The 15,549-nt window shown below is 32.6% G+C and overlaps 1 protein-coding gene across 3 annotated transcripts in view; it reads left to right on the forward strand.

The window, feature by feature from the left end:
• The window catches only part of LOC150086513 (guanine nucleotide-binding protein G(o) subunit alpha-like), a 60,739-nt gene that overhangs the window by 15,633 nt on the left and 29,557 nt on the right, over nucleotides 1-15,549 (forward strand). For all 3 annotated transcript variants that reach the window (XM_090371448.1, XM_090371451.1, XM_090371449.1), the window contains exons 2-5: nucleotides 1,961-2,147; nucleotides 7,201-7,292; nucleotides 9,455-9,547; nucleotides 13,494-13,654. In XM_090371448.1, coding sequence (XP_090227574.1) covers nucleotides 2,024-2,147; nucleotides 7,201-7,292; nucleotides 9,455-9,547; nucleotides 13,494-13,654 — 470 coding nt within the window. In that variant the 5' untranslated portion in view covers nucleotides 1,961-2,023. The remainder of the gene's footprint in view (nucleotides 1-1,960; nucleotides 2,148-7,200; nucleotides 7,293-9,454; nucleotides 9,548-13,493; nucleotides 13,655-15,549) is intronic.

Here is a 15,549-nt window from a genome sequence, read left to right on the forward strand (position 1 = left end):
CTATTAAATACGAAACTTCTAACGATGCTCTTAAAGCTTTACAAGGAACTACCGTATGTTTCTTCATGAAAGATTTCTGACCTTGTATGGGGTCGGCATGGTTTTTGAAAAAAGATTCGGTTTTTTTTATTAGCTCTGGATGTTTCCTATGCAAGTGTCTTTTTAAATTTAACAGGTTTCATGCTTTCGTTAGTCAATTTTTCATAGCATATTACGCACAAAGGATGTTGCTCATCATCAACAACACTGTAGGTGAAGCTGTACTTCATAAATTCCTCTTGATATTTTCTATTCTTTTTTGTTCCTTTTGATTTGGAATATGATGGCTCTCTATCAGAAATTGGTGGTTGCACTACACTTGAAATAACATTAGTGTCCAAATTTTTACATGATATAATATTTCTTACCTTATTAGCTTCTGAAGTACCTGTAGCCAATATTATTGTCGTCACTCCTCGGCCTTTTTGTTCTGATTACCCAGTTGTCCGTGGTAAAATATGTATTTTTTTCTTCTTAAAAACAACAACAATAATAATAATGAAACGTGCAACAGAAAAAGTAGCAGAAGAATGAAAAACACATCCAAGTTGATATGAAAGCACAAAAGAATAAAGCGCACGTGCAACAAACTTGCTATATATATTCACTGCTACCGCATATTTGCACCTCTGGCCTTTAGGCAATTTGAGAATTTGTGCTGTAACATAGCAAGCACGAATTAAGAGCTAAAGGGATTACAGCAAAGGGATTAATTGAATAGTACTTCTCGTTGCTGAGTTGTACTGAGAAGTATCAATATATACTGAGAAGCTGCATCAGGCAGCCGTTTTTTGTGTCCATGGTCAGTGAGCAAATTAAGGCGAATTGCAGAAGCATCAGGGTTCATTCGTATCTCAGACTTAGTTCCTGTAGTAAGATTTCTACATGAAAAAGTAATTTTAACAACAGGTTTAGTAAAAACAATAGCTTCTATATGCACAAAAAAAAAAAATTATTTAAAAATTTCTGCAACCCCTTTCATTTATCCGGTGATCCCCCTAGGGGTTGCGCACCACTGAACTATACTCAAGAGCTAAGTTCAAATTTTTAATTTTAAACCTAGTGCATATGGGCCAATACAATGAGGTTGTTAACATGTATGTATACTTTTTATCTGTTATCAAGTGGGAGGTTATTTTGATTCTCTGTTTTTAAAATTCCTTTATGCCCTTCAGTCACTATATCCACCCACAACTCTCAATACCCTTCATGTAAAGTTCTCTTCTTGATTTACATTTTTAGTGATATGTACATTTTTCACATGTGAGCTCTCTGGTGGTATGTACCTAGATTTACATGTTTGAAGGTTGGTTCAGACAATATGATCCTTTAATGTATGAAATGGTTTGAAATTTGTTCTAGTACATGTGTGTTTTCATAGAATTGTAGGCACAGTTTATAATATATAAAACCTGATTTGAGGATATATAAGTTTAAATCAAAGAATTTTTGTGGAATTGAGATCCAGAAAAAAAAAATAATAATGACTGGTTTTATTTACAAATTGTTTTGACAATAATTTTACTTTAGTGTTGGGATAAAGTCAAGATAAGGACATTAATATTCTAAAACATTTATGTTCAAATTTTTCATCTTTACAAAATTTCAAAATTGCATGGGAATTATCAGTGCTTTTGAATTTTTTTAGTGGCAGTTTCAATAGAACTCACCACTAGAAAATTCACTGTGAGGGTCCTACCTTTGTTCGGCAAACTCACTGCTGAAAGGATTAAAAATATAAGAAATCCTTGTTGTTAAAAAAAGATTGAAATGAACCCTGCACAGCTAAAATTTTTTTGTGGCTAGTGACATTAAAAAATATCACGAATAAATCTTATTGTACTTTATTTTTATAACACTGATTTCAGATGATGTGACTATTTGTAGTGTAAATGCTTATTTGTAAAACTGCTTCTTACAGAAATATGGTGCATAAGAAAAGAAAGTTGAACATCTGTCATGTCTAATGTAAAAGGCATGGAGTATGGGGGCATGCCTTAGTCTAGATGAAGAAGACCATCGTGCACGTCTTAGAAGTGAGGAAATTGATCGTCAGTTGGTAGAACTAGCAAAACAAGAAAGGAATGTCATTAAAATTTTGCTTTTAGGTAAATGTCTTTGTCTAATAGCAAGTAGGCCCTAGTTTAATTATTATTATTGTCCAAGGCTTCATAAATTTATGAGTATATCTTTAATAAATAATAAGGTTATTCTTGTTTTTTAGTTAATTAGTTCACTTGCTGAAGTAAAATATTTATTTACAGATGTGTTAATATATGGAAGAAGAGCTTATAATATGAAATTTTCCAGCTACCTTATTCCTGTCCAGCTACCTTATTCCTGTGCCATAAGTAATATATTAATAAACAAACAAGTTAGTGCAAAGCATCGTTTAGTCATCATTAGCTCGTAGTAAATCACCGAAGTAGGCAAAATGGCATTGTTTTTGTTATATCTCATATTGTGAATGCCTTCACAACAAGTTGCCTGTTATTGCACTACCTCAAATAAGCAACGTTTCCCCAGTAGAGAAGACTGACTAATAGTACTTATTCTCAGCAGATACCACCAATAAGGCCCATGTGACCGTATTTGTGTGATCTGTGGTCCACTTTAACTTTTGGCGCCTCCGTAGCCAGGTGGGAAGGAGCAGCAGTGCGTAGTACACGCTTCTTGATTAGACTGGGGTTTGAGCCCATCACCACCAAATACGGAGGATGCGGAAAGGTCAAGGAATGACCACCGCATATCCCAGAGCAATATGGCTTTAATTACTAATGCTCCTAAAAACCAAAATAACAAAAAACAACAATAACAAACTTTAAATTTTACAAAGAGATCAGCATAATTACAATTAATTACTTTCAAATGCATGACACAAAAAATGTACTAAATACTGCAGTTAGGGATTTAATTTTGTTAAACAGTATTTATGGCAGTGGAGAGTTTGATGATATAAAAATAGCTGTGTAAAAATAATTATACTGGATAAATACTTCAAAGTATTTGTCCATTTTTATCAACTCTCCAATAGTTAATATAACTTTATTCCAAGATATCCACTAAGAAATCTAAAAAAAAAACTCAAATTAAAAAAATTAATTAACTTAAAAATCTGTTGGCTAAAAAGTCTGTCAGAAATATGGCTAGTGCGACGTGTGACGGTGGAACTTATGGTACTGAGATGTGGTAATTTAAAATGAATACCTAATGTGATATTGGAGTGAAATTGTAATATGAGTAAAACTTGATTGTATATCTTTTTATTTATATATGTGTGTGTGTGTGTGTGTGTGTGTGCGCGCGCGCATACATACATACATATAGAGTGGTCCATAAGTAAGGAAACATGTTTAATTGTAAGTAACAACCCTATTCTAAATATATATTTTAACTAATGCTAGCACAATACAAAGGGCATATGTAAATTTAAAAAGACAAAATTTACAACATTGTTCAATATGGCTGCCATTTTTATCTTTACAAGATTAAGTCTTTTTGTTACAGAGCAAGACAGTTCTCGCTTTACAAGTTCCCGGGTTTACGAGTTTTTTTTTCTCAAGTATCAACAAAATCGAAAATATGAACATTAATTGCAAAATTTGAATGTTAAACATTCATAAATACTGCATTCAAAACCACGTGCATAGCTACACAATACAGTTTACCTCGCTATACAATATTAATCAGTTCCAGAGACACCATCGTATTGTGAAAATATCGTAATGTGAACCCAATAACACATTGTTTTTTGGTAATTCATTTCAAGATCTCGGAAGTTGAAATTTTCGCTGTATAACTAATCTATTTGTCTCTCTAAAATGTCATTTTTAAGGTCACGAGCGTGACCTTAAAGTCATATAAAAGGTCATCAGCATGATTTGTAAATTGTATTAGTTACCAATTCAAATCATTAAAATGCACTACACTTTCATCGTTATCGTATGTTTCGTTATAAGAATCAATTTTAAATGCATTTGTGATATTTTTCTAAAACACATTTCTGGAGGTCACGACCATAAAACAATAAAAACAATTTGCACTTTCCGGTTTATTGGGCTTTTCTGTTACTGCAAGCAGTTATAAACTGGTAGTAAAGTCGATCTTATTGCATTTGCGAAAATACTGATAGCTGGAATTGTGTGGTTTTTTGCATTATTATGGTGAAATGTGTTTCCCCTTTACTGAAATCTTCACTCGTATAAAAAACATAAATTTTCAGGATCTTCTCTTCATTCTTTTTTTTTTTTTTTTTTTTTTTAAGCTTCGTAAACTTATTACTCTGTGCAATTTGTGCGTTCCATTAAAAAATGCTTGTGCATCTATTATAAAGAAAATAGAAGATTATCTTGGAAACAAACGCCTCTTGAAGCATTTCTGAACAAGACAACTGCTTGTGTAACAAACCAGTGAGTGCCAAGCCAATAATGAGTGATCAATGAGTGTGCATTTAGTCGATGATGATGAAGAATAAACATTCTTTAACATTTGTAAGTCGTAAATAATTTCTCTATTATTATAATTTGCTTGATTTTACAGGCTACATTTTTATTTCTTTGGATAAATCAATCATTGTTTAAACATTAGCTAATTAAACTAATTAGCTAACTAACTTCATTGTTGATAACGTAACCCCTGTTTTTAACATTATGTCTATGGGAAATAAATTCCCGCTTTACGAGTTTTCGCGGCGACTCCGTAGCCAGGTGGGAAGGAGTAGCAGTGCGTAGCAGTGCGTAGCACACGCTTCTTGATTAGACCGGGGTTTGAGCCGTCACCACCAAATACGGAGGATGCGGAAAGGTCAGGGAATGACCACTGCATATCCCGGAGCAATATGGCCTTAGTTGCTAATGCTCCTAAATAAAAAACAAACAACAACAACAACAACAAGTTTTCACTTTACGAGCACGCGCTAGGAACGAATTAACTTGTAAAGTCGAGAACTATCTGTATTCTCAAATTCTCTAACTATTGATTGCTGAAGCTCCAGCAGATACCTGTGTTTATTATTAAATATTTTATCCTTTAAGAATTTCCACAAAAATTATCACAGGGCATTAAATTTGGGGAGTAATGGCTGGTGGCTATTCATTGGAATACCACTTTCTGAACCGTTGACCTGGGAACTTTTCAACCAAGATTTGTGGGCAGTTTTTGCATAATGAGCTGGCAGTCCATCCTGCATAAATAAGACGTTGAAAAATTTTTTTGGACTGCATTAATGGAGTGATTTTTTCTTTCAGCAGTCTAAGGTAGCTTTCTCCTGTTGCAGTTCCCCCAAAGAAAAAATGTCTGAGATTACTCATGTCTGAATTCCAGCCTAGATATCAAGCCAGGAGTGTTTAAATCTTTCTTAAAGAATAAATGGGTTGGTTATTAAGAGAGTAATAAACAAGGTTATAGTGATTAACAGTTCTGTTTAATGTAACTGTCTTAATCAGTCTACAAAACATTATGTGATATCTAGGTTTGTTATGCTCATGGCCAAAACAGTTCAGCAAATTCCAGTCTTCTGTCTGGATTATCCTCATTCAAACTTTGTAGCATTAGGGGATAATAAACTTTCTATTTAAGCTTTTTTTAGGTATTTTAAGTTCCAAACTTCACTTTCTTTGAGATTTTTTTGAATCTCTCTCAGTATCTTCTCTTATAAATTCCAAATTGTCAGATTTCTTTGATAATGCAAGGTTTACCAGATTTTGATAGATTGTGCACTTTTTCCACTTCAGCAAACTTGTTCACAGTTTGCTTTTTTGGTCTTTATTGTGGATGGTTTATTTCCAAAAAAAAATTCTTAAAATGGTGTGCAGCTTCTGCAGAATTTTCATATTTTGCATATCACTTTACAATTTCAATCCTCTCCTTCATTGCAAGGCTCATGGTACTTTGTGTGTCCAAATTATTTTGAAACAATAAAAAATAAGAATATAAACTATTTTTAAAATATAACTTATACATATTTACATTGTTAATTATTCAAAATAATTTCCTTACTTATGGTGGACCATCCTATATATATATATATATGACTACCTAATTTGCTGTGAGCAAAAAAGGCAATGATCTTTTACATACTAAAATTAACAATGATTTTTTTGCAGTAAATTTGTACAGGAAAAAAAAAAATTATCAGCAGTTTTGAATTTTTGTAGTGGCAGTTTCAACAGGACTCACAACTACAAAATTCACTGTGAGGGATCCACCTGTATGGCAAACACACTGCTGAAAGAGTTAAAAATATAAGAAATCCCTGTTAAAAAAAGTTGAAATGAACCCTGCACAACTAAAATTTTATTGTGGCTAGTGACAATAAAATATCACAAATAAAGGTTATTTGTGATATTTTGATATCACATAGGCTAAATATACCTAGTAATGTTTAAGATACAATCCATGCTTTATACAAGAATATTTAAGCTGATATTTAAAAGCAGACCTTATCCTACATACAGCTAAATATGAATACAGTGTGTGTTCTTATAGAATTTTTGTTTTCTTCTAAGAATATAAAACATTATTAGTAAAAACAGTATTAAATTTAAAGAAGTAATATTACCTTAAAAAAGGCACAATTTTATGAACATTCTTATATGATTTCTTATATCATATACATTTATACATATTATCAGTTTATAAATTAATTATAAATTATAATAAATTAATGTATTTTTAATACCATTCCTAAAGTTTTATTCCAGTAGATGGATGTCATTATATTAATAGATTACTTTTTGTAATTTATTTGTTATGAATAGCTGTTGTTGTTATTTGGTTTTTAGGAGTATTAGCAACTAAGGCCATATTGCTCCGGGGATATGTTGTTGTCATTCCCTGACCTTTCCACATCCTCCGTATTTGGTGGTCACGGGCTCGAACCCCGGGTCTAATCAAGAAGCATGTGCTATGCACTGCTGCTCCTGCCCACCTGGCTACGGAGGCGCCTTATGAATAGCAGTTTATTTCTGCTTCTACCAGAGTTAGTGAAAATTAAAATGTACTCTTCACTCCTGGTTTTATTATGCAAAATTTCTAATGGAGTATTTTCTTGTATTATTTAGTTTTAATGTATTTATTTATTGCAGTACTGTAATGTGTGTGTGTGTGTGTGTGTGTGTATATATATATATATTTTTTTTTTTTTTTTTTTTTGAAATTTAGGAGCAGGAGAAAGTGGGAAAAGCACTTTGGTAAAACAGATGAAAATTATTCATAATGATGGGTTTACAGAGGATGAATTGAAGAGTTTTAAAGTATGTGTCATTAAAATATTTAATTCAGTAAAAATATTTTTAACACTATTTACAAAATTATATTTCAGTTCTAACCTTTCTTTATTATATTTCAGTTCTAATCACAGAAACTTTTGAGTTTCCCCCCCTTTCATTCAGAGCTGTTATTAACACGTTCAGTTCTTACCTTAACCCACGGAGTTCAACAGTCAGGGACTTGAGCATTGTAGATTGGGGAAGATAGAGGAGGCATTTAGTATTACTAGTGGCAAATGATGCAAGGAAGCACACTTGTACATACAGTATCTGCCAAAAAAAAAAAAAAAAAAAACCTGACCGTCTACCCCTCCCCTCCAAGTAATGTTTTAATTCTTTCTTAAACTTATTCAAACAACCAGGTGGAAGTTTGTTCCAGCACTCACTTACACTTTGGTTAAAAGCAAATTTTCACACATCTATCCTACATTTATCTTTTTTAAACTTAAATTTATATTGCCATATGTGTATTGCATGTTATTTTAACATTAGTCTTTACCCAAGAAAGAGTAAAGATGCCATCTACATTTATTACTTTACTCAATCCATTGAAAGTCTTAAACACTTTAAGCAGGTTTCCTCACAGGTGCCCAGTTTCCATTTGCTGCGGTTAGTCAGTGAAGAAAGTGGACAAACAATGTTGAATTAAAAAAAAAAAAAAAAATTGCAAATGCACTAATTAATGGAAAGACAACTTACATTTTTACTTTCAAAACTTTAATTTTAAAGAGTTTCTATGAAAAACATTGCACTATAAATAATTCTTAGACCTTATAGTCTTTCATCCCTTTCCCAAAACGAAAACTCAAGAGGAAGGAGGGTTACCCAGATGTATGCCTTCTTGGAACTTTAAATTGGGAAGTGGGAAAGCATTTTAAATGGGAGTACTATAGGCTTTAAAAAATGCATGACACTTTATGGGATTGATCATGGTACCAGAAGAAGAAAGGAGTGCTATAAGTGGGAGTGTTGTAACAGGAATTTACTCTATAGATTTCTTTTCATTGGAATAAAAAATATATTAATTCCACAAGAAACTGTAAATGAGAATTTAAGTGTTCCTAATTATTTGAGTGTAATTAACTTTTAATTTATAGCTTGTTGAGAATTTTAAAGTATAAATGGACTGCTGCAGATGTTATAAGACAGAGGTTGTCAACATATTACTGTTGTTTTTGTTCCAAAGCAAGAAGGTATGAGACATCAGTGCATTGTGTCTGCAAATTGCACATATTCTGGTGTTAGTGTTTGTGTTTAGCTGAATGAAAAACCTGAAATTACTGGAGATTTAAAACTGCAACCGTCACCAATGATTGAGTAATCTCAACCACAACATGGAAGGGTTAGAGGAAAAAACATTGAGATGTCTTCTCATCTGTGTGGGATTCTAACCCAGACATTTCCCACATGGTGAGGAATGATAGTAATTGTAATGACCATGAACCTGTGGGGTTTCAACACATGAGGCAGCCAACTTGTGGATGTTTCCCTGACAAACCTTTGGTGTATTATAAAAATTTCATTTAATTTGAGTCATACCATAAACATGAAAAAGAAAACAACAAAAAAACATATATATATATAATCTCACCTTTTTAAAATTTTATTGGATTCTCTGATATAATTATAATGGCACCATAAAAATAATTCAACTGTAATATGCTCTCAGATGACTTTTCTTCAACAATATTCTGAAACTATAACATTGGTGCTACAACGAAGTGGAAGCCTCACATTGGGTGTGCCATAATATAAAAAGTTGGGAGCAATGCTGTAAATAACTTTGGATATCAAGGGTATTTCATAAAAAGGAAACAGTTATTTGCAGATTCACTTTATTATTTCTTTTAAACCTTATCTACAATGCAATTGATAGAAACTTTTGTTTCCTCATTGTGATATGGTAATAGCCACATCTGATGTTGTTTATTTTAACATTAGTTTCTTATCATGGGGAAGTATTACAAAGATAAATGTTATCAGTGATGTTTGTCGAAAGTCATACTTCATTTTAGATAATTTTTCATTTTGTTTAATAGTTTTCAATAGTTTTTTATTTTGCTTAATTTTTAAATTAGGAAATTAGAAAAAGGGATAAATTTTAAGTATAGTTGTAACTAATTGTTTTTTTTTTTTTAATCAACTAGCCTACTGTACTGGATAATTTGCTGAGCTCTATGAAATATGTATTAACTGGAATGGGAATACTTCGTATTAATTTAGAGAATACCAAAAACAAAGTAAGTAATAAATTGAATAATCTTTACTGCTGATTATAGCATGAATTTTTATTCATTTCAGTTGAAAAAAATAGAATAAAAAGATGTTAAATTATCTTTTTATTAAAGTAACAGCCCAGTTATCTGGTATTCTTCCATACAAAGTTCATGCAACTGACACATTCTAAAAGTAATTTAATTCACAGCCTCTTTCCTGCACAGTAGGAAAGAGCTGTGAATTAAATGACTAAATATAAAAATGCATTAAATCAGAACAGTAATGTTTAGCAAGGCAGCAATTTATATTAAAAGAATTATCTTGAAGAAAATCTTTTAGAAAGTTATAAAACATTGCATCAAAAATGACCATCAGAGGCATTGATATGCTTATGAAGTATGTTTTTTGCCTTGTTGCCATAATTAAAATGTCATTTACTTTGGCAAGTGTATTTATATTATAATATCTGTAACATGTCCATTCTTTATGATATCCATAACAGATCAGAAAGTTGCTAAAAAACATAAAGGTGCTGTGTTTACATTATAACGGAATATTGAATACTGAGTAGTTGGATGTGCTCCTAATCCTCGTAGATTCCAGATAGCCAGGCTCTTACTGTGTTTGCATTCTTATAATTGGCAGATTACTGAGAGAGAAAAAACAAAAAAAAAAAAAAAAACTTTATCTCTGACATACAATTTTTCCATATGCAATAACATATTTAATATAGCATCTCATGAAATAACCATAATATTTTGTTATTACTCATATAGCCGACCGGGCTAGTCGGGTGGGTAAAGTGCCTACCTAGCAACCCGAAAGTCGCGGGTTCGAATCCCACCTCGGGCTTGGATCAAAGTACTGCAGAAACCTTGGGAGGTGCATTATGGCCACAGAAGCCGATGTGCCAACAACTATCAAATTAAAAAAAAAAAAAAAAAAAAAAAATTACTCATATAATCATTAATTATATAAACTTTGCTTAAATATATTCTTTTGATTAGTGTTGCTTATAGGTTAAAGAATGGTCTACATTCAGTGAACATTGAATTATGACCACCCCATTGGTATTGGACTGTGCCACATAGCTTTCAGTATAAAAAAAGCTGAACAGCTGTGTGTACTAGAGCAGTACTAATTGACATCTGGTTATGCAAGTCAAAATGATCAAGTAGCAGTTATGGAACAAAGTAAAGATATCACGGAGTTTCAAGAGGGCATGACTGTGAGAGCTTGTGTTTTGGGTGCTTCCATATCGGAAATAGCATGTTTTGTTGGCTGCTCATGCCCCACTGTGGTATCAAATGGTATCAAATAGGTCAAACCACTTCCTGCCAACAGAACTGTAAAGGATTACACAAGATGGATGTTTGTGGCACTTGAAGGTGAAGGTGCAGTTCTTGCACAGGTCACTGTGCGAGAACTGGCATTGCAATACAATATGGGTAATGCAAGAATGGTACCACAAATGATTGTATGCTGTGCACTCAGATGTATGGGGTTCAACAGCAGATGACTTTGCAGGCAGCATGGCCGCTGATCATATGGATACCTTCAGACACCTAGTGGAGTCAATGCCTAAGTGAGTAGCAGCTGTTATCCATGTGAACGGTGGCCCAACGTGGTATTAGGTAAGTGGTCATAATCCAGTGATCACTTAGTTTATAAGCAGTATGTTTGTTTTGTCTTCAGTTGGTTTCTCCATTAGGTGTTTTTTGTTATCACTTGAGCACATCTGAAGTAAATAGAAACTCACCAATTTATGATGTGGAGAGGTAGTCCCAAATTATTTACATATAATTATATGTAAATTTTTTTTTTTTTTTTTTTAATTTTTCCATAAAAACAGATTTATGCACAGTTCAGCAAGAAAGCAGTGCTCGGTTTAAGTAATATGGAGCCCTGGATAACATAAATACACAAAATATTATATTGTTTTAAAATAAGTGATATTTCAGATCAGCATGCTAAGAGAATCACTGTTAATTCCATTTGAATAAAACAGAAAGCTAAAAGTATTTTCAACACGTCAGCGTGGAAGGTGGAGTTGGAAAGATGAAGTCCATCTTCTTTCTCCCAAAATGAAATTAATTTTACAGACTTTGACTAGCATGGGATAGCTGATTTCAAGCAGTACTACCATATGAACACATTCACTGTATGCTTGGAGGCCATTCTCAGATGGAGAAAAGTACCAACTTTAAGGGAATTTTGGGAGTGCTTCAGTGCCAGGAATCAATAGACAAGATTGCAGTTCCCTGTGGTGAACTTGGTTTCTTAGAAGGACTCTTGAGCTTGGTAACCAGTTAAGTTTGGTATTAGAGCTCTGTGCTGTTGTAGATCTGTTGGTGGCACATTCATAAAAGTTCATTTGAGTGAATTCAGTGCCCCAGAGGGGGACTGAATTCACTTCCTTCCAGCCATTCTTTGTTACATTATTAATTTCACTGTCTTCATAGGCAGACTTTGCTTTATCTCTACCTTTTAAAACTTGTCTTTGCTATTTTTGATGAACCCTGATCTGGTAGAAGGAGAGAGAGAGACCATCTCTTCATGTTCATTGTATTTGTATTATTTCTTAATTTTTTCTGGTGCTTTCACCATATCCATATTTCTGTTTTAGGTTGTGACAAACTTATATATGAAATGAACTTTTTAATTGACCACAGGGCCTCTACCTATGTGTAGTACTGTATATAAAAGTTTGATAAAAAGTAAATACAGTCAATTCCAATTATTTGGGACACATCAGGACTAGTGCATTTTGGCCTGATTAAGCGGCTGCCCCAATTATCTGAAGTTTCATGTAAAAAAAGTTAAAAATACAATGGATCCCCGCTTTACAATTGGTTCACTGTACAATCAAATCATGGTATGATGGAGTTACCATAGTAAAGTACCCTTCACTGTACGATGTGTAGTAAGCACCGGTCATTGTGATCATGTGTGTGAATTGAATTTTAATTCTATTAAACAGCGATTCTAATTAGCGAAAATAGGAGGAATATTATCTACTGGCTATAAAAGTAAAGATATATTAAGCACAAATTTACCCTTTATTACCTTACTAATTAAAAAATTAAATGATACGTGAAAATCAGAAGAATGTATGTGATAATCAGAAGAATATACTTGATAATCGGAATAATTAATACGCACTGTAATACGTACATACTAACTATTTGACATTTCTGTTCACTGACATTTGTGGGTGGGGGTTAAAATTTAAAACAGTAAAAAGATAAGCAATCAATAACAAAGAACATGGCACACAAATTGCAAGTAACATGATACACACAACTGAGAACTGAGTAACAAGTTATGAAGCTTTAAAAATAGGAATGAAGAGAAGATTCTGAAAATTAATTTTTTTATATGATTGAAGATTCCATGGAAGTGTAAACACATTTCACCATAATAACCCACAGAATTCCAGCTGTCGGTATTATTGCAAATTCAATAAGATCGAGTTTACTATCCGTTTATGATAGATTGCCCTAACAGAAAAGCCCAATAAACAGGTGACTGCTAATTGTTTTATGGTTGTGACCTCCAGAAATCCGACTGAACCATGTGGTATGGCCAGAGACAACTGTAGGGTAATCTCCAGAGCTGCGGTCTCCATCCCTGATTAAACGGCATGTTGTCCCAATTAAGCGAAATAAACCCTGGCTATTTTCTTGATTGGGTTCTGTTTTTTAAGATTTACCCCAAATAAACAGCTGCCCCGATTAACCGGTGGCCCAAATAACCGGACTCCACTAGTTTTTTTATTTTTATTATTATTTTTTGTAATAAGGTAAATAATGTTTTTTTCAGCCTACCACTCTGTGAGAGTATGTGCACTTCTAAGCTATTTAGAATGATTTACAATATCAGTTCTAAGTGATCTTTGTATGTTTCCTGTAAAATCTTCTTATTTTATGTAAATATTTTAACAGCTAATATATATTTATATTTTTCTAGTACCATGCACAAATAGTTTTGTCATGCCAGTGCTGTTTCGATGAAACCTTTGCTATGCTGCCATTTATCAGCAGTGCTCTAAAAAATTTATGGAATGACAAAGGAGTAAGACTGACTGTTGCAAGAGGATATGAATATGAATTGAATGATTCTGCAATATAGTAAGTTGTTATGTTAACTTTATAGTTTAATTAAATGGGATATATCATGCTGAATGTAAAATATTTGATTAGCAACTTTGCATGCTTGTTACACGTTTATACCAAGTTAAGATTTGGAAAACAAAAAAAGAAAAGCTTTAAGTGTGTTCTTATTTATTTTAAAGTAATCTTAATATATATCACATCAATTGAATCTGATTACTGACATATTAAGCTGATCATAATGTTATCAAAAAAATCCTGACTAATTGCTTTCCTGGTGATTGCTTACTTTCTTTTGTTGAGATAAATAAAAAAATTATGTAATGAGACATCAGTATATTTAGAAAAATAAATTTTTCTAAGTAGCCGTTAATGTCACTGATACTATATTTTTTATATTAATTATTTATCTAAAGACTTGGTTCTTGTTCTTTTTTGTATTAATAACTTGTCATTAAAAAGTTGTGAAAATGTGAGGGTTTTCTAAACCATTACATCATATAGAGTCCATTCTAATTCCTTTATATTTTCAATAATGCAGCCATTGTGAAATGACTGAGAACCACAACTGAGCACGTGTCAGTGAAAAAACAGAGATTTAGTGTTTTAATGAAGATAATTATTTTGTATGATTACAGAAGGTGCTCAGTAATTCAGTCAACTTCATTAGAGGCAACCATATCTGTTTTTTAAGCTAGTAAGCTATCTTAGCTTTGCAAAGATAGCAAGTTGGATTTATGTGATTTACTTCCATTTGTTATAATTTATTTCTATTATGCAAACAAACTTCAACTTTGGCATACTAACCTTAATGACACTTTGATTCAAACTATTCTGATATGTGCCTCTATTTGCATAGTGGCTTCTCTTATATCACATTTGACCATTTACATAGTGATGGTTTCTGAGTATCCAGCCAGCATAGTCCATGCATGATGCTGATGGCAGTTAGCAACTGGGAATTATAACACAGAACAGAACAGATGATTTCCAATCTGCAGGTGGCATTGAACTAACAAACCAGTTTTGTGTGTGGTTCTTCTCTTTAAGAAAGTTTATTAGCTTTCTTAATCTAATCTGTATGATTAGTTACCTATAGCTGTTACTTTTCTTATTTTCTCAAAATGAAAAATAGTTAATGGTGGATTGTAGATAATTTGTAAATTTGCAAATTTTTACGGTATAGTTTCTACTTAAAGTACTTTGTGTGTTCAATAACAGATGGATTAGCGATTATTTATTCATTTTATACATAAAGTTTCCTTTTTTTATTAAACAACTTACAATACACAATGATAAACCCTTTACAGTGTATGGAGTGCATGAAAAATGATATTTACTACCAAAAATGTACATACTTACACGAAAACATAGAAGAGTGACAATTTAGCAACAAGTTATTAATAGGCAGCTCAGACAAGATGTGAATGCAATGAAGATAATAAAGCTAAAAAAAAAAAAAAAGAATGGGAAAGGGATGACTCTGTTAATGTGCAATATTGATAAAGTATTGTTGAGGGTAATTATTACATTAGTGACTGTACTGTCTTAGCATTAGCATTAGTAGAGGCATTTGATGCAAGAAAGCAAGCTTATGCAGCATCAGCCAAAAAAAAAAAAAAAATAAATAAGAAAATAATAAATAAATAAAAAATAACTACTTCCACTTCACCCCCTCTGTTCGTTCGAAATACCTGTCCAGCTGAGCCTTAAACATATTTAGGCTATCAACTTCCACGACAAGGGATGGAAGTTTATTCCACCAACCAACCACCCTCTGGCTAAAGGCAAATTTCCTCACGTCTATCCTACATCTGCCTTTTCTCAATTTGAATTTATGCCCTCTCAGGTGATTATTCTGAGCAAGAGGAAGAATCCCATCAGCATTGAGCATTCTCAAACCATTCAAGGCT

The sequence above is a fragment of the Mastigoproctus giganteus genome, chromosome 4, assembly GCF_048544385.1.
Source record: "Mastigoproctus giganteus isolate SK-2022 chromosome 4, ASM4854438v1, whole genome shotgun sequence".
Lineage (NCBI taxonomy): Eukaryota > Metazoa > Arthropoda > Arachnida > Uropygi > Thelyphonidae > Mastigoproctus > Mastigoproctus giganteus.